The 20,322-nt window shown below is 34.3% G+C and overlaps 1 protein-coding gene across 1 annotated transcript in view; it reads left to right on the top strand.

Annotated features, from left to right (window-relative positions):
- Positions 1 to 20,322, top strand: part of LOC138321102 (cysteine sulfinic acid decarboxylase-like) — a 42,482-nt gene that overhangs the window by 12,309 nt on the left and 9,851 nt on the right. The window contains exons 2-7 of the mRNA XM_069264521.1: positions 3,798 to 4,013; positions 4,151 to 4,241; positions 4,508 to 4,614; positions 18,609 to 18,724; positions 19,203 to 19,337; positions 19,430 to 19,611. Coding sequence (XP_069120622.1) covers positions 3,798 to 4,013; positions 4,151 to 4,241; positions 4,508 to 4,614; positions 18,609 to 18,724; positions 19,203 to 19,337; positions 19,430 to 19,611 — 847 coding nt within the window. The remainder of the gene's footprint in view (positions 1 to 3,797; positions 4,014 to 4,150; positions 4,242 to 4,507; positions 4,615 to 18,608; positions 18,725 to 19,202; positions 19,338 to 19,429; positions 19,612 to 20,322) is intronic.

Genomic DNA, 20,322 nt, shown 5'->3' with positions numbered 1-20,322 from the left:
GATTATATTCTTTGAGGAATTGCTCCATACAAGCATGGTTAACATAAAAACGAAATCCAATCCCTATATATAAAAGGACAACAGTTCCACTATACAAGAAGACACAACATGGATATACCGCAGTCTCCCAAAACACTCACCTCGCACAACATACACGCAACACACCGCATACATGGGAGGCCGTCCTTACATGACCATGGCTGTTACAGTAATAGGACGTAAATTATTCAAGCAAACAAACAAAGGTAAATAGAATGGCAGACGGGTCGCCATCTTAAATTTTGATAGCTGAAGTTTGTTGCCGCTCTATCTATGAAAAAGCTTTAGGGATTTGTCTCAAAATTCATTCGTAGGCTGTCGGTTAACAAGATTTCCGCAAGGTAGCCATCTTGGATTTTGATAGTTGAATCTTGCTACTGATTATTACGGAAGAGATCCTTCTAAAATTCCATAATATAGTTTGTGGTTGAAGTTTGACAAACAGAAAAAAGATCCCTCATTCCAATGTCAGGCATAAATCATTCTTTGCGGGCATCAAGATCCCTCTGGGATCACTTGTTCGTGTGTGTTTCGGACTATTTGATGGTCAATGATTTTATTAAGTTATTATGAGTTACAAATCTCCAACCTCTCTAAATACTGATAAAGAAATATACGAGAAAAAATACCAACGAATGCAGCATAGCAGTATGAGGTATTGTGTGAACCGCTTTCATACTATATGATAGCAAGCCACTTTTCTTGTCGTATGCAGACTGAATGGAGAAAGGAACAATTTCCGCGTTTTGTCAATCACCCAAGATGTTGCCGTGCATAACATTACTATCACAAGGACTGACCCTGATATCAAAACGCAAAAATATAACTGACTGCTGTTTTATATAATGGAGTTTTAAATGAGTTAGGTTATATTGCGTTAAATAAAGCAAGTGTCAAATAACAGATCAGAGCATACACAAATACAAAAATCCCACACTATGCTTAACCAGGTGCTACATTGCCAGTTTTCAATTTCCTTTATTGAAAATTTAATCCTTCGTAAGTTACTATTTCCCTAATTTAATTAAAAATTATATCTTTTGAGATCAAATATACCGAACGTACATTTAAATTCATCAATAATTCAATTCGTAATAATGTAACACCTTTTCAATCAATTATTTCTGACAGTATTCATATTAGTTTGTAGTAATTTCAATCCGTTTGATAATTTTACATACTAAATTACTTTAAATGATGCACGTATATGTTCCATGTTAAATGTACATTTAAATTCATCAATAATTCAATTCGTAATAATGTAACACCTTTTCAATCAATTATATCTGACAGTATTCATATTAGTTTGTAGTAATTTCAATCCGTTTGATAATTTTACATACTAAATTACTTCAAATAATGCATGTATATGTTCCCGAAGGATAAAGACTTGTTCATTTCCCGACTTGTGGTGAACTTACATGTTGATATTCAGCACTTCGTATTATTAGATAAAGGATTTTATATGAAATTGCACACTCACAAACAATCATATTGTAAAAATCTTGAAACGTACTCTTTCCGCGTGCAGCTCCATGTAAACACAAACTAGGCTTAACATAACACGTGTCAAAGCTGTATATGAAAGGATGAATATTAATTAGATCATCTCACACGAGGGCCAGTATTACCTCAACATTTCAACGTTTCATCAACATTATACACGATTTTTCTCATGTGTTTTAGCCAAAACTATTTGATCCCATGCAACTCTTATTTTATAAAATCAACATTTTCAACTTGGGTTTTAGTTCGTACTTGCCTTTTTCTTATCCTTATCTTTTAGACACAGTCATTGTTTATATCCTGATATTGATGCCTGACTTGTAGTTTAGCCCTATATGACCTTATACCTAAATAACCAAACAAACAAGGCAACATTACATATGATTGTCATGCTTCGTCTTCGTCCGCAGTCATTAAACTTTTTTATCCCCAGCTTTCATCGAAATGGGGGACATTTACTTGTAATAACTACCACAAGTACAAGCGATTTTTCTTGTAGCTTAGTCACATGGCTAAATGTGCCAAGGGCTCGTATGCGTTCGCTCGGCACTTTCATCTGAACTTATTTGGCGGAGTTATTGCCCTTTGTTCAAGGCATTTTCCACTGTTTTCGTTTAACAACTCACAAATATTAACGGATTTTCTCGACAGTTGGTGACATAGTTAAACGTCTCGGGGGCCTTGGCCACGAATTTGCTTGTACAGTTTAAAGGTCATTTCAAGAAAAAAAAACATTTGGGACTTCTGAAGTTCTACCAGTGCCCTTTAACTAATATAAATGCTGCTTTTAGGGTCGATCCGAAATCCTAAATGGCCACCATAACATCATCCTGAAAAAAATATTTCATTTTTTTCGAATCCAGCCGAAATGTATGAATTGAGAAGTGTTGGTTTTTAAAACCTTACCTTTTAAAACCTTATCTGTCTGCGCAAAATCCAATGCGTTCCAAAATCACAATTTTTTATATTTTTTTTTCATTTTCTTAGCCCACCATCATCATATAGTGGGCTATTAAAATCCCCTGTCGTCCGTGGTCGTCATTCCGTCCGTCCGTTAACAATTCTTGTTACCGCTATTTCTCAGAAAGTACTGAAAGGATCTTTCTCAAATTTCATATGTACATGTAGGTTCCCCTAAGGCCCTAGTTATGCATATTGCATTTATGGGACCGATCGATCAACTAGATGGCCGCCAGGCAGCCATCCTGGATTTTGATAGTTAAAGTTTGTTACCGCTGTTTTTCAGAAAGTACTAAATGGATCTTTTTCAAATTTCATATGTATGTTCCCCCAGGACCCTAGTTGTGCATATTGCATTTTGGGATTGATCGATGAACAAGGTGGCCGACTGGCTGCCATCTTGGATTTTGATAGTTGAAAAGCAGAGAAAAGATCCTCCATCATATGTCAGAAAAGATCATTCTTTGGTAGGTACCAAGATCCATCTGGGATCTCTTGTTACTGTTTCACCGGTGCCAAGGCTATCTTTAAAGACCGCTTAGATTGTTTTTTAAAGTGAACAGTCGGGCAAGGATGGCTAAAGTCGGTAAAAATGATGTGAATGTATCCAGTATAATTTCTAATGGAATAGAAAAATAAACTTTCTCGTCAAAATCTGTGTGCGTACGTAGAAATTAATTTAAAGTATAGGAATCCTAAAACGTCCTCCCGGCTGACTATGTCCGTGGTTACATTACCACGCAGCCTCGCTTTCAATGTTTCCATCTTTTCTTAGTTCAATGGTCAGAACTGGGAAACGTAAACAGAACTTGACCGTCATATTATTATGTGAGAACTTTTGGAAGGCCAATGAACGCATTTAGACTGGTTTTCTTTTCCCGACTATTCACTTTAAAATTGATATAAGATGGCATTAAGTTTTGAAGTATCCACACAATGCATACACACATTTTTCGAAAACTTCAAGCATTGAACGATTTTTTAATTGCGTGGATACTTAATAAATCATACATCGACCCTGTAGGTAGGGCAATAGAATAGCTGCTACCCTACTGCATGATCGTTTTGGGGCATTCAGGTGAGTGCTCGCCGTTTCTGTTCCTGCTGCTGAGCGCTCAACATAAAGGGAATTGGCGACTGGTTACTATAAAAAGGCAACAGTTTCTCTTTTACAAGAACAAAACACGAATATATATTGAGGTCTCGAAAACACGCACTTCAAACACTCAACACATCTCATTCATGAGTGGCCGTCCATAAATGATCAAACATACTATCATGATTTTTAACAGGTCGGACAAATGGAAACTCGGGCTTTCTTAACAGAATCGTCGAGGATATTTTTAAGGAGGTGTTTGAAAGGCAAGGTGACCGACAAGAAAAGATAATTGAATTCAAACTTCCAGAGGATCTAGAAAATACTTTGGACTTGTCGCTTGAGCACCCCACAGATGATGATAGACTGCTAGAAATCTGTCGAGATGTCATTCGTTACAGTGTAAAGACGGGTAAGGAAATTCTCATTTGGTATTAACTTCTAACATCTTTAGTCATATCATTTCTGTTTAAAAGGTCATTTCGTTGGGCAAAATTTCAGACCAAAATGTAGAATGATATATCTGTTTAGATGTTGTTGTTCCTGCAGGTCATCCTTTGTTCTTCAATCAACTATATGGTGGAATGGACCAGTATACGATGGGAGGGGCATGGCTCACCGATGCCCTCAATACCAGCATGCAAGTTGTTTTTCTTTTTCGAAAGGTCTATTTGTCCGAACTGTGGAATTTTAGCTTTTTTTAATTTGATGTGCACATGTAATTTAAACATAAATATATCACCCTAAATTGTTGAAATTTCATCATATTCAAATTAACAAAATACGATATATATATATTTTTTTTTTTCTCGTGGAATGCTTTCTTATTTTCTCATTAAAAGCTTTATTTAAGTCGTAATTATTATGTATAGGTTTCACAACTACCTGCAAAATCTATATTTCTAGGTTTACCTACGAAGTAGCACCTGTGTTTTCTGTCATGGAGAAGTATGTTGTAAACAAAATGCTAGGAATCGCTGGCTTTTCTTCAGGGGACGGTATTTTCTCTCCTGGTAAGTCGTTGATATGTTTCTGATACATATTTCATAAAATTTAGAAATGTTCCACTCTTCACATTCGCTAATGCACTGTCATTTAGCATATCGACTCGATGCTTACTTGTTAAGAAACACCGAGTCAATATTTCTATAATATAAACTTTATTTATTTTATATCGATTGCGAAACAACTCATGCAAATTCCTTTCAATGGCCCGGATGAATGCGCGCGAGGGGTCTTAGTTTGTGAGGAAACTCACGTGATCGGGTAGGTACCCCCTGACCTTTCCACGTCCATGCCGGCTAGGTATAAGTCGAGGGGCTTAACCTTTACCCCCACCCGATCACATCAATATTCCTATTGTGACGTCACTCTCAAGTCGATATTGGTATTGTTACTTCGTTAAATTCTTCGAGAAGATGTAGTTGAAAAAAATCTTCATGTAATTCTGTATTCTATAGCATAAAGCAAACATTTTAAAATAATTATTATATCTAATATAAAATTTAAACCCATAGACCTTAACGGTCATCTGACTCATGGCACAAAACAACAGTCACAGTATAAAGTAGTGGTTAACAATTTATATAAGCAATACAAGGAACACCTTAGTTGAATATGTAAGTTTCTCAGATATTAAAGGTCATTTGTTGAACAAACTTGGTAGCCCTTCATCCTAGTATGCTGTTGGCCAAATATCAAGTCTCTAAACTTCTTAGTTATTCACAAGGGTTTGTTTCAAAGATTTTAGCTTATATGACTCCAGTGAAGTTAAATTGTCTTCATTTGAATAATTTGTTTTCTACAGATGTTCCACGACATATATGGTTGTAATCCATTCAAGGATTAAGGAGGAGTCAGATTTTAAAGCCAAATTTCAGCAAAGCTCCCATTTATTACCTCCGCCGTTCTATACCCATTGGTCATATATCGATCCTTATAAAATATGATTGTCCTCACCTACTGATGTTTCAAGACAAATCTGGTTGTACTCCACTCAAGGGTTAACGAGGATTAAGAATTTTAATCAAACTTTCATCAAAGTTTTCCATTCTGAGCCCCGCCCCTTTGTCCCTAAAATTCAAATCTGGCTCATTTATAGAAAATATGATTGTCTTCCGCCATTGATGTTTCACAGCAATAATGGCTTTTAATCACTCAAAGGAGAAGTATGACTTTAAAGCCAAATTTCAGTCAAATTACCCCTTCGGATCTCGCCCTTCTGTCCCGAGCGGTCGGACTTAACTCGTTTATAAAAAATATGATTGTCCCTCCTCAATGATGTTTTACATAAAATATGGATGTATTCCACTCTAGGGTTAATGAGAAGTAGGATTTTGAAGCAAAATTTCATCAAAATTCCCCTTTCTGAGCCAGCCCTTCCGTCCCCAGGGGTAGGAACTCACTCGTTTATATAAAATATGATCATCCTTCCCCAATCATGTTTCGCATCAAATAAGATTTAATCCAAGAGAAAGCGGGTAGGATTTAAAACCCAAATTTCATCAAAGTTCCATCTTCTGAGCTCCGCCCCTCTGTCCCCAAGACTCGGACCTAACTTAACTCGTTAATATAAAATATTATTGTCCTTCCCAAATGTTCTTTTACACCTCACATTGTATATGGATGTAATCAACTCAAGGGTTAAGGAGAAGTAGGATTTTTAAGTCAAATTTCATCAAAGTTCTCCCTTCTGAGTCCCACCCCTCTGTCCCTAGGGGTCGGACCTTACTCGTTTATATAAAATGTTATTGTCCTTTTCCAACAATTTTTTAAAACAAATTCGGCTGCCATCCATCCAAATATGAAGGAGGAGTATTTTAAAGTTAAAATTCAGAAAATTTCCTCATTGGGACCTCGCCCCTCTGCCCTTAGGGGTCGGACCTCACTCGTTTATATAGAATATTATTGTCCTTCCTGAATGATATTTCACAACAAATATGGATGTAATCCACCTTGGGGTTAAGGAGGAGTAGGTTTTTGTATAAATAGTCTTGCGGACGGCGCATGACGACGTACGATACACGATGACCTTCGGTCAAGACATTCACAGGTGAAAATCACAGGTAGACTTGGGTTTTGGTGTCGATCACCTATCTGGGTGTAGTGAACTACTAGTTTACCTGTAGTTTAAATGAATTGCACCATCAGTACTACTACATTGTAGTTGGCTATTCACCCGTATTTCAAAACATAACGTCATCTCAGAGATGTAAATCTCTGGTCAATTATAGCAGTTGAATTATTCGCTGCCGTGTGTTATAAGGGGAAGAAAGTCCAATGGCAGAATGGCAGATATCTTAACCATTACGACATATCGATCTCATAATCTCTTGTGTAGATACCGGTAATTGGAACGCTAGTTTTAATCACTTCTGCTTAATCACTATTTTAAAAAATGGAGTTAGTTAAAGTGTGTTGTGGAAAATGTCAAGACGAAAGAAACTATAAACCGCCTTTTTATGAGTGACAACATTCACTAACCAATTCATGAAAATAAGTGAAGATAATATCTAATTTATTAACCGATCTGAATTTCAAAAATATATACTAATAATATCATTTACATACAAACAATTCTTTTAAAAAAAATACAACAAGGCCGAAAAGTAAAAACAAAACACTCACTTCATACACGCATTTCATCGCATACATGGGAGACCGTCCTTACATGACCCTAACTGTTAATTGGATTAAATAAACAAACAAAACAAAGAAAAGTAAACTATATATGAATTTTAAAAATTTTAAAATATTTCGAAAACATAATGATAATTAATGTTGATTAAATTTTATCCCAACGGTTGGTCACGCCCCGTTTACCCTATCGTATGTAATTTACATTTAAGTTATATGTGTCGTAACTGCGAAAATTTTGACACATTGTTTTGATAGATCATTTTATCGAATTTCTGTCTACGACATAATTTAAAAGCTCGCAACCACAAAAGAAATCTGACAGAGTAATTTGACATACTGATTAAGTTTAAGATTAATTGCGGAAGCGTTTTAGGCTCACATACAAACATATTTTTTCAGGAGAACGAAAATATTTTATTTGGCGGACGCCACTAATGTATCTGGCAGCCGCCAAATGAAACATTTTCGTTATCGTAAAAAAATATTTTTTAATGTTAGTCAATATACTTCCGTACCTTATCTTCACCATAGTTTTAAAATACTTTTGGTTTGTAAGGAAGAAAGATATATATTTATAACTATAAACCGGTACCCCAGGAATGAAGTCACAAGCAATCTTGCTGCTGATAGTTAATGCAGTAACTATAAGATATAAGAAATATTGGCTAGTTTAAAGATGCTCCACCGTTGGCAGGGCATAAATGATATTCATCATTTGAGCAATAATTGGTGTTTAGTCGTATATATATATTATATATCTAATTAAACCAAAAAATGATATGAAATGATTTGTTTCGCCATTGGTGCATGCGCAATCAGTACGTCATTCCATATAGGATATAGTGCCACGGAATTTTTTCGGGATGTAATTGATTGTTTTTTTTTATATTTTTAACTTGAAATAAAATAAGAAGCTCAAACTTTTCAATGGTGGTAATGGTTAAAGTAGGTAACTTTTGTAACTGAAGAAAAACACTAAATCGTCTGCTCCTGTTGATGAAAGATAAAAAACACCATTTGTCAGCGGTAGAGCATCTTTAAGTTTATGTTTAAGGGGTTTAACGTACCTTCACCAATAATATAACTTCGTTTACTGGTACGAAAAATTTGGCTAGTGCTGTATTCGCACTTTCATAATAGTAGGATCGCTCTCGGTTTCCATATACCTAGTACAGATAAATAGAATAGACTAGTTCCAATGAATGATCATAATCTTAATAACGAGTAAACGTCATTGATCTGCACAATTGCCTTAATTCTCACACCTCTATCCTTATATATAATTAGCGTGTGACACGAAAGTAACAAAAGTATTGCGAAATGTTTGAAAAATTATGTTTACTTACTAAACAACTGAACAAACATATCGATGAATGGATAACGTAGAAATCAAACCGTCTTTGAGGACGAATAACTCAATTTCAAAGACATAAATTAAAAGTCATTATAATTTGAAAACATGACATACGATACATGTAATTACATCACCTTTGAATACATGGATGTGTGCCCGGCTCATATATGGATGTGTGCCCGGCTCATATATATCAAACAATTTGTTCAGTGTTTGTTTAGATAAGGCCGTTCAGTCTCGCCTTGGAGAATTGTGGTTTTGAGATATTTGAATTGTGTTATTCTAATGATGTTATCATGTCTGTTACAACGTTTAAAGTGAACAGTCGGGCAAGGATGGCTAAAGTCGGTAAAACTGGTGTGAATGTATCCAGTATAATTTCTTATGAAATAGAAAAATAAAATCTCTCGCCAAAATCTGTCTGCGGACGAGAAATCAATTTAAAGTGTAGGAATCCTAAAACGTCCTCCCGGCTGATTATGTCCGTGGTTACATTTCCACGCAGCCTCGCTTTCAATGCTTTCAACTTTCCTTTACTTTAATGGTCAGAACTGGGAAACGTAAGCAGAATTTGGCCGTCGTATTAATATGTGAGAACTTTTGGAAGGCCATTGAACGCATTTGGACTGGTTTTCTTTGCCCGACTATTCACTTTAATGACTATGTCAGCTTATTTGTACACTTTGCTGAGTTCCGTTTTAATTCTGATATATTTACTTTTGATTGTCATTCAAATAAAATATTCCTGTTTTAACACAACTGTGGGTCCTGTGCGATCACAACGAAGACATTAATTCCATAACGTTAGCATTATCTTTAAGTTATTAATAGAGCAGAACTTTAGTTTCTCCGGTAATCAAACGACGATAAACGTACTTAGATGTAATTTAAAGATAGTAAACGCGATTTCTATAATATCAGACACTACGACAGCTTAAAAAATAAGTTCTAGTTATAGATCTGGTGAAAAGTCAAAATTTTCTGATGACTCACTATTTTCTATTATAGATTCTTGGAATTAAGAATTCATACAAAGTTTAAAATGTAATAAAAAGGATATGGTGGTGTGCTTCATTTTGAGCTATTATGAATCCAAGATACCTATTTGACGTAAACTGTGATTTGAGCATTCACACGACGAACGAAAGCAATATTTTTCAAATTATTTATCGATGTACAAATATTCGCAAAATTGACAAAACCTATGTGTTCTTTGTGAAAATAATATTATCATACAGTCAACTCGTTATTTTTGCTCAGAACAGATGTATATGTTACCCCTACCCCATAAATTTTGAATAAGAAAATACCTCGTATTTAAGAATTCAACGCTTCACAGAAACGGTTCTGATGACTTTTTTTCTAAGTTTTGCAGTTCAAAAGAAAACAAATTGTTGTTTCTAAAACCTGCATGTACATGTAATTAACATTTTGATCTCAGTGACCCTTAAAAAGATTTACAGCAAACATTTAAAATGTTGTCGCACCTGCGAATTAAATTTAAAAAAATGAAGTAAAAAGGATAAAATTCACCTCTCCACAAAGTGTAAGAAATGCACCTTTTCAAAATGGTAATTTCTATATGGCAACTTTTTAAGACAATTATTTTTTTTCAAAATCACAAAAGATGTTTGATTGATGTATATATTTCCACTGTGCGAAAGATCCAAATGCGCATGCTACAACGGAATTCGCTGTCTTATCTCGTTCAATAGGTTTCGCCGTGATTTAGTGATACTAACATTTAAGTATAATTTGCAGTCAGTGGTAACTTTATAGTGTAAACGCCGTTAATTTCAGTTTAAGACTACACAACTTTGTTTTTCAATAGATGACCCTGCAGGTAGGGCGTATTACCTGCTGCCCCTATTGATTATTGGTAAAAAGGCGACTTAATCTAGGATATTATATTTCTTTTTTTTCTAACTGACCTTCATCTTCTTAACGTCTCACTTGACACCGCTTCTGTTCAGCGCTCGACCCTGTGATATAGTTATGCCCACTAGCCGTGACACAACAAAGTATAACAGTTGTAGTTTCTGCTCCTGCTTAGCACTCAGCATACAGGGAGTGGGACGACTATTTGTGAATATAATGTGACGGGATGGGGTGTGTTGCTATGTGTCTTTGGCAGCATATTTCAGTGATAATATAAGTTCACATATACAAGAAGACACAACACGAAAATACCGCAGTCCCCAAAACAACACACTACATACACGCTTCACACCTCATACATTTAAAGTGACAATCTGACGTCGCGCGGATGTCCATACAGTTGAGTGTAAGCTAACCCTTTAAACCATATATATGAACAAGTTAATGTAATTGTTATACAGCGAAAATATAATTGATATACGTAAATTAGCAAAATTGATATTTTAGGCCATGGAAATTCTACTCCGTCTCCCAATAATTTCGGTGTAGTTTTTATGGTATTGTATACATATAACAGTTATGTTATGTTATTCCAATAAGTAGTAAACTGACGGAAATAAAAAAATGAATGGAATAGTGCACTACTAAATTACAGGCTCCGAACTGCACTGAATCGATTTTTAAAACATACGAGATAATTATAAGTATCACGATGTCTCCGACATGTACACTTTGTTCCATGTTGTGAGACATACCTATTCGTACTTTCAATTATCTCAAAGAAAATTAAACAAAATATGAACGTTTTCTCATCTTATCATCGTATCAACTCGACATTTCATCGTTTCATCAACATTTACAATCTGTGTTTTACTTCTGACTTGCCTTTTTATTATGTATTCTTCTGAGGTTTCAGTCCCGTTGGAGTCTCTTTCGATATATATCAAAGAAGTTATGAGATTTTCAAATAAAATTTATCAATATCTGTACTATTTGTAGCAAGTTGCCAGTTGCAAATTTTGTCAAAAAATTACATTTCTATTCTTATTAGATTTTTTATACGGGGATTTTAAGAAATGACCTATTTGGCGGCCATTTTGAAAGTGTGCTTTTTTTCGCTTTGATTAGAGCCAAAGTTTTGGCATTTTTTGCTTAAAGTGTTTTACTTAAATCATCACTGCACCAGTATATTTAGCTGCATCGAGTTATGTTTTGCTGTAATTCTTTACTAGCTTCGTTAAAATTACCATTAAAGTAGTAAGCATAAATGTGTGAAATGATACGCTTTTGTCATTTTATTTTAACATTTAATAGTAATTTTAACACTTTTATTTTTACTCTAAATTATTGAAAAATAACAGATATTAAAATGGGGCAAAAAAGTTCTTCTATGGTATGAACTCCTATTTCCAAAAAGCTATATGAGGAAAAAAAGTTTAATACAAGAAAATTTTGACTTCTCAGAGGTGTACATCCTTAACATGTAATCATTGGTTAAATCCGGATATTAAAATTACCTTAGTTGTCGAATGGCCGTAAACTCAAACAAACCACTAAAATCGCTATACAGGTAATGGACCGCGCCATTGGACACCTGTACCCGTGTACCTGTATTTTTTTAACTAATTATTATCATTGTCTCATTTATGGTAACAGTGTTAGTGTTACGAAGTTCAGGTATTACTAGATATTTCAATAGTGTAATTGAATTCTCTGTTGTTAATTAATTTCTTAAAGTTTAATGATTTAATGATATTAACATTTATCATAATACAATCTTATAATTCTAAAAGCTTTCAGAATAAATGTTGATGAGTGTAATTTGCATTTTATATCAGAGATTTAGTTAGTATAATATCTAAAGCTCTGTTGTCATATATTTAATGTTGATTTATTCTTTTTATTGTCATTTCGGATGATATATTAACATGAGTTCTTTATTGAAATCAATCAAATGTCCTGTACATGTATTAGAATATAAACTTAAAGTGATGACATGTAATTGCATTTAAATAATGTCGAGTGTCATATAAATTATGTTGTCAACAGATATCTTTGAAATGTTTAACATACATAATATATAATATTTCAATCAAATACAGATTAATTATTTTTATTTTCACCCAGACAATTTAGATTATACACTTCGTTCCATTACTACATGTATTTAGATCTATGCACATGTAGCTGATGTGTTTGATGTACGGTACTGATAAGTACAGTAAAATCTACCAGTCCTCTTAATCTCTGAGAAAAAAATCTTTATCAAAATGTGCCTATTCTTCAAATGAAAACGGTTGTTATACATTATGCAATATTAATATTTTTTTCTTCGGAAAATGAAGATCAAATATACACATTTACATTTATTACATTTCTATTAATACCCTGTATATTGCACGTTATGTGTATTCCAAACATGCGTCTACAATATACACCCCGAGCTCACTTATCCCCAACACAACCCCAAATCTATACGTATTGTTCTGGTGTGTATTTTGCCACACTGACACTAATTCTGCCATCTTATAATGAAGTGTATTACCTGTAACTAACATACTAGTCACCAGATATAGTATAGAGAATTGAAATTGATGTGTGTATACCTGAATGAACGAAAGGTGTACACTATAAACCATATAATGTTGTAGTTATCAATATGTTATCGAAATGTTAGAACTTATTGTTCAAGTTTAAAATAGAAAGTATCAAACAAAGTTTGAAGATGGTTATCAAATATGTAAACAAAGTCAACATTGTTAAGACTTTATTAAATGAAGGATGTTGTATCAAACATTTGCTATATACAATATATATATCAATTATAGCTAAATTAATGAAATCAGATTGATAATACTTTTTGTGAAGAAAAAAAAAGTTTTAAAGTATGACTTTTTTTATTTATTTGTTTATTTGTTTTTTGTTAACTTTATCAAAATAATAGATTTTTTTCAATATAAGTACATATAAATATAAGGTAGCTTAATTATTTAAATTAATTCTCGACATTCTTTCTGGTTTTGTTCTGAGCAAAAGTAGATCTTTTATAAGTCCAAATATAATCTAGATTCAGATTACCAGACACCCAAAAGTGAAAATAACATGTAGCCTTGGGTACTGTTCATTGCCTGTAATGGAGTTTTGGTGTCGATCACCTATCCAGGTGTAGTGCACTACCAGTGTTGTATTTTTTATGCTCACAGGACAGAAAAGTTGTTAGGTCACCTGAGACGAAGTCAAATACTCTTCATAGAAAGAAATCTCTTAATGTCCTTGACATAAAATGTGAATTATATGACCCTGGGGTCTCATGTTTCCCCTGGGGAGGGGATCAAATTTACTAAAGTTTATATAGGGAAAACACAGTTTTGAACACTATTTGGTCATTTGTAATAAGAAATGACTCAAATATTGGTAGAATTATCAGTTTGAGATGGCCATTGAATTATATTAACAAATTGTCCATAACTGACCCCCAGGGGCCTTAAGGGCGATCAAGTTGACTAAAGTTTATGTAGGGAAAACACATCTATGAGCATTTTTGCTCAATTTTCATAGGAAATGAGTCAAAGTTGGTTAGAATTATTAGTCTGAGATAGCATTTTAATATAATATCAATATTGGTCCTGGCCGACCCCCTGGGGGCAGAGGGGCGAGGCCAACAGGGGCAAATAGGCTAAAACTTCAAAAAATATTCTGAAAATCCTCTTAATAGATGGAAAGGTCTTAAGGTCCTTTAAAAAATTGTGAATTATACGACAATGGGGTCTTAAGTTTCCACCTTGGGAGGAAGTCAAGTTTACTATAGTTTATATAGGAAAAAAAACATTGATGAGCATTATTTGCTCAATTTCTATAGTAAATGATTCAAACTTTGTTAGAAATATTACCCTGATATATAGCATTTTAACATATCCATATACGTCCTCATTGACCCGTAGGGACCCGTTGGATGAAGCTAAACGTGGTCAAAATGACTAAGAATTAAAAAAAAAGTCTTCTTTTGAATTCACAAATTTGATGAACCAAATACTCTTCATAGATTGAAAAGTCAAATTTATAAAATCACTGACTGATTTCAAGGGCCTGATAGGTCAATATATATTGTCCATATGTCTTTGTTTCATTCTGAATCCGAACTCAGGGGATCACTAAGGCATAGGGGTTTCTTGGTAATATTTCATTGGCCACAACAACTTACTATCATTATTACAAGACATACAATACAAATATTTTTATTTAAAAGCACATATAAGAGCTGAAAATGAAAATGATTTTTAGCTGTAATCATATCTAATGTATCTATATATTTTACCGTAACGATCTAAGCACGATTTTACATTCGTACATGTATAAGTTACTGAGGACTTCTGGCTGTATAGTTGACTTCAGTTAGAATGAACGTACTTCAAACCCTATTCCTAAAACTACTGAATAGCGATTTTCAATTGATTTGCAAAAACTCTGAAATTCCTAGATTGTGTGTTTCCCAGGAAAGTCAAGGAAAACGATCTTATTTTGTCAAAAGCAACCATCACGCCTGCACGCTTTTATAGTATTAGTACTAATTTTCCATAAGTGTAAACTTTATCTTGATTGACAGTGAAATGTGTATAGATAATGAACAGCCTTGTCTCCTAGATCGCCACATTTCATTTGAAAGACTTTAAATTACTTCTAATATCTATCTTATCGTCAGGTTAGATCTAAGGGACGGATTTACGTCAGCTAATGCCACGAGTCATTGAAAACTAAACAATGAATAACCTTGAATATTTTCTGAGTTCAAATTTAAAAATTCTTCATATAAGTTTTTATCTCGTCGTTTAAAGCATTAAGTTACCAGAGAGACAAAAGGTCTTCTCTCTGTGATGTTAACACGTTGATAAAAGCAAAGAGAAAATTGACAGTGTCGATTGGCTTTAATCGACTAATAATGCCAGTTTGTGATGATTGGGTAATACTGAGTTAGTGGTCGCCATGTTGTTAGATATAGATTGTTGTGAACAGTCAATCAATGTAAATAAATCAGGAACACATGTATGTATAACTAGCTAATTATCACGTTTTGTCGGTGGTAGAGATACAACGTATATTTGTGTATGCATGTATAGGTGACGGTAATCAACATTAAATATGCATATGGTGAGACATTGTTTGAGTATTTTTCTTACGACGGTGACAATTATATTATTTCTTTATACTTATGCCTAATCTAAAACCTTGGTTTTTAGCTATTGCGTATCGATACTTTGAAATTAAAACAGTTGTGATCCATATATCCATGTGATTTCCTACCCACAACAATAATTATTATTAATTAGTGACTTATTATGAGACCGAGATGTTGTAACGGCCAAGATGTATGACATTCTACTGTCGATCCCCCTCCCCCTATATAAAACAGGGTAGCGTATAATTTAAGTACCATCTGCTATAAATGAAGATTATGTGGCAAGAAAACTAGCTGATATTATCCTTTTCTCTCATACCGGTGTCATACCGACCCATTCCATTTAATACACTTGTGCCGTCTGAAGCCGTATTACATGGCTACCCATGCAATACAACCTCATGAAATTATATGCTAATATAAACGATGCAAACAACATGATTTGCTTTAAAATATCTCGCAATTTTCATGTATATAAATTGACTTTCATTCCCGGTTTTCTTCGAACTTCAAATGGCGGGGTGATATTATATTGATATGAAAACGTCAAGGTATGAAACAAAATTACCTTTTCATATGTGAATATAGATATTCTACCCTCGGAATCAGAGAGATCTTATTTTTGGTACAGATACATATATAAAACTGTTTCCATTAACATATCTTTAACAAACTTGCTTTTGTTCCTTTTTAGGTCACAAGTGACCTATTCTAATCGCCTTTGTCCGTCGTCGTCCGTCGTACGTCGTCCGTCGTGCGTAGTATTTCCGTAAACAATTTACATTTTCGACTTCTTCTCCAAAACTGCGGAAGCAATTTCAATGAAATTTTGCACAAACCTTCTAAGGCATTAGGCCAATCAAAATTGTTAATTATATGGTCCCCATCCCCCAGGGGGCTGTGGGAGGTCTAAAAGGGGTAAAATTGACTAAAATTTTTAAAATCTTCTTCTCTACTCACAGATGTGGTAGAATGTATTACTCTTCATAAATAGAAAGGTCGTAAGGTCCTTTACAACAATTATAAATTATATGACCTTGGGGTCTCTCGTTTCCCTCTGGGGAGGGGGTTAAGTTGATTATAGTTTATATAGGGAAAACATATTTTTGAGCATAAGATTTAAATGTTGTCAGAATTATCAGTATGAGATGGCCATTAAATACTATTAACAAATTTTCTATGACTGACCCTCAGGGCCCTTAAGGTGGGTCAAAAGGGGCCAAATAGTCTAAAACTTCAAAATAATTCTTTTGACATTTTTGAAATGGTAGAATCAAATACTTTTCATAGAAAGAAAGGTCTTAAAGTCTTTTACAAAATTTGTGAATTATACAATGTATGAGACTGGGGTCTCACGTTTTCCCTTGGGGAGGTGATCAAGTTTACTTTAGTTTATTTAGGAAAAACACATTTATGAACATTATTTGCTCTATTTTCATAGGAAATGAGTCAAACTTGATTAAAATTATTAGCCTGAGATATAGCATTTTAACATTCATATCGGTCCTCGATGACCCTCTGGGACCAGAAGGGCGGGACCAAACAGGGTCAAAATGACTAAAATTTCAAAAAATTCTTCTTCTAAGTTCACAGGTTTGATGGAAGCAAATACTCTTCATAGACTAAAAAGTCAAATTTATAAAATCATTGACCAACTTCAAGGCCCAGTATATAGTGTTTATATGTCTTTTATTTGTTTCATTATATATTCAAACTCAGGTGACCGTTAAGGCCATGGGCCTCTTGTTTATCAGTATGTATGTTTATATTTTGTGTGATCTCTATACCCATGGTATACACATGTGACCTATCATCAATGCATGTATGATTTTTCTATCGAAGCTATATAGTTATATAATTAGGGCCCCGACAGGCAGCCATATTGAATTTTGATAGTTGAAGTTTGTTACCGCTATTTCTCATAAAGTACTGAAGGAATCCATCTCAAATTTCATAGGTAGGTTCCCGTAAGGCTCTAGTTCTGCATATTGTATTTTGGGACATACTTCAAGATGGCCGCCAGGGAGCCATCTTGGATTTTGATACTTAAAGTTTGTTGTCGCTATTTCTTAGAACGTACTGCAGGTAGACCTATTGCTCATGAAGTAATTTTGAATTTTGATAGTTTGAAATTGTTACCTCTATTTTCATAAAATGACAAAGGGATTTGTCTCAGATTTCATATGAAGGGTCCCCTAGTACCCTTGTTTAAATAATACTCCTCATAAAGCATCGAAGTGGAACGGAATTGCAAATCTAATTCTAATTAGATTGAGTAATACAGATGTAGATATTTATCTAAACTATCTTTGATATACATATTAAACCACTAGTTTTCTCACTTTTAGAGCTTTTATATACAAGCCATCTTATAATAAAAAAAGTATAGTTGTTTGAGGATTCTTTATAGATTATACACATTATTGATTATCGTATAATTTTCTTGTATTTACTCATAATACACTTATTTCCATAAGTAACTAGTACATATGTATGGTCAGTGTATATATGTGGAAGTAAGCGTGTTCTTATGTATGGGACATAGGTAACTTGTCGTATAAAAGTGTATATATGCATGACTGGATATTTATTAAGAGCGCATGTAAAGATAATAATAAGCTTTTAATATATATTTTATCTTAAAAATATATATATATATTTATTTATGAATGGGTGTAGGCAGCGTTACTGTCCTGTGATTATCGTTATGGAATTAGTAAATATTGTGTCAGTGTTGTAATGAGTGAGAACCCTCCTGTGTGGGGATACTGTTTATATTGCTGAAGGCTGACACCCAAGTCCCTAACCGTGGCAACCGTCGACGAATGATTTTCTTAATGTTCTGGGGCAATAAATATTTGCTTTCCGTCTTAACCAATATTATTCATTAATGATTAAATGAAATGAGTGATTGTCAATAAAATAATATATACTGACAAAATACACTGGTATATTGATTGTAGGTGGGTCAGTTTCAAATATGTATGGGTTGAATCTGGCAAGGTGTATGCGGTTTCCAGAAGTCAAAATGGACGGAATGTCGTCAGTTCCGCCCCTGCGTATTCTTGCATCAGAACAGGTTTGTTTTATCATGGTGTTCATAAAACATACTTGTCACATAATAAATATATTGCCGTGTCCCAAACTACAGTCACTTTTTAAGAGAAACACAACAACATACCACAGCCTCCCAAACCTTACCACATGACATCCACACATCGTCATATTGCAGCCTCCGAAAACATACCACATAACATTCACACACAGCCATACCGCAGCCTCCCAATACATACCACACGCCATCCACACGCCGCCATACCACAGCCTCCGAAAACTAACTACATGTTAGTTCACACACACTCACACACACAATTACCACCATGCATCACATACACACACAACAAAAAATATATTATCCTTTGCAAAGTGTAAAGTTTTAAGAATCATTACATTTGTGTACTCAAGATGATGTTCCGTCTTAATGGCTTTACCATTACTAATGTGAACTCGTGGATATGTATATACGTATTGCCACTCATCATTACATTTCATTACAGGCACACTTTAGTGTTAAGAAAGGAGCAGCGTTTCTTGGCTTCGGAATGAAAAATGTCGTCCTCGTGAAATGTGACTCTAAAGGCAGGATGTCTACAACAGACCTAGAGCAGAAAATCCAAACACTAAAATCTAAGGTATTGAATGGACACTTACGTATGATTTGTATGATTTAACTGCTCGAAAAATAAAATGTCATCATCTCAATGCAAATTCTAACTTTTTCAAGGGCGAGGAACCATTATGCGTTGTTGCCACCTCTGGAACCACTGTCATAGGAGCGTTTGATCCCCTAAACGAAGTAGCTGATATTTGTGAAAAATACAAACTTTGGATGCACGTTGATGCAGCTTGGGGTGGTGCAGTTCTGTTGTCAAAGAAACATAAAACACTTATGTCTGGTGTTGAAAGGTACAATATTAAAGTTTTGAATAAATTCAAAATACCTTCGATTAGTTATATAGGCAGGGTAATATTTTTATTTCTTTACAGCTCCATAGTAAAGTTACACTCTCTTTGTTATTATCAGAAATGACTAATTCATGTCAGTGTTGCTGTTATGCTGGGTGAAGCCAGTCCCTTTTGAAGTATATTTGTAGAAGTAATAAACATTCATTTAAATGAGTGGGACGACTGATTCGTCAGTATAATGTCACCGGATAGGGTGTGTTGCTTCAGTAATATAGCACTATAACAAGAGGCCCATGGACATTAATAATCACCTGAGTTTGGATTCAATATTGGGACCATTAGGCTCTTAAAGTCAGTAAGTGATTACATCAATTTAACCTTTCAATCTACATTTTGTGTGGAGAGTATTTGATTCCATTACACCTCTTAAAGTTCTAAAATGAATTTTGAGCAAATAATGCTCATAAATGTGTTTTCCTTGTATAAACTATAGAACATTTTACCGCATTCTCAGGTGAAAATCTGAGACCCCCGAAATTCACAATTTTGGAGAGGGCCTTAAGACCTTTCGAATTTAAAATAAGATTTTTGAAGTTTCAGCCTTTTTTTGGCCCCGCCCCTCTGGCCCGTGGGTGTCAGCCAGCACCTATATTGATGTGATGTTAAAATGCTGTCTCCGATCAATAATGCTAACCATGTTTGACTCATTTC

Source organism: Argopecten irradians, chromosome 4 (assembly GCF_041381155.1).
Source record: "Argopecten irradians isolate NY chromosome 4, Ai_NY, whole genome shotgun sequence".
In the NCBI taxonomy this organism is placed as follows: Eukaryota; Metazoa; Mollusca; class Bivalvia; order Pectinida; family Pectinidae; genus Argopecten; species Argopecten irradians.
Note: the sequence above shows the minus strand (reverse complement) of the source record. Positions and strands in the feature narration are given on the sequence as shown.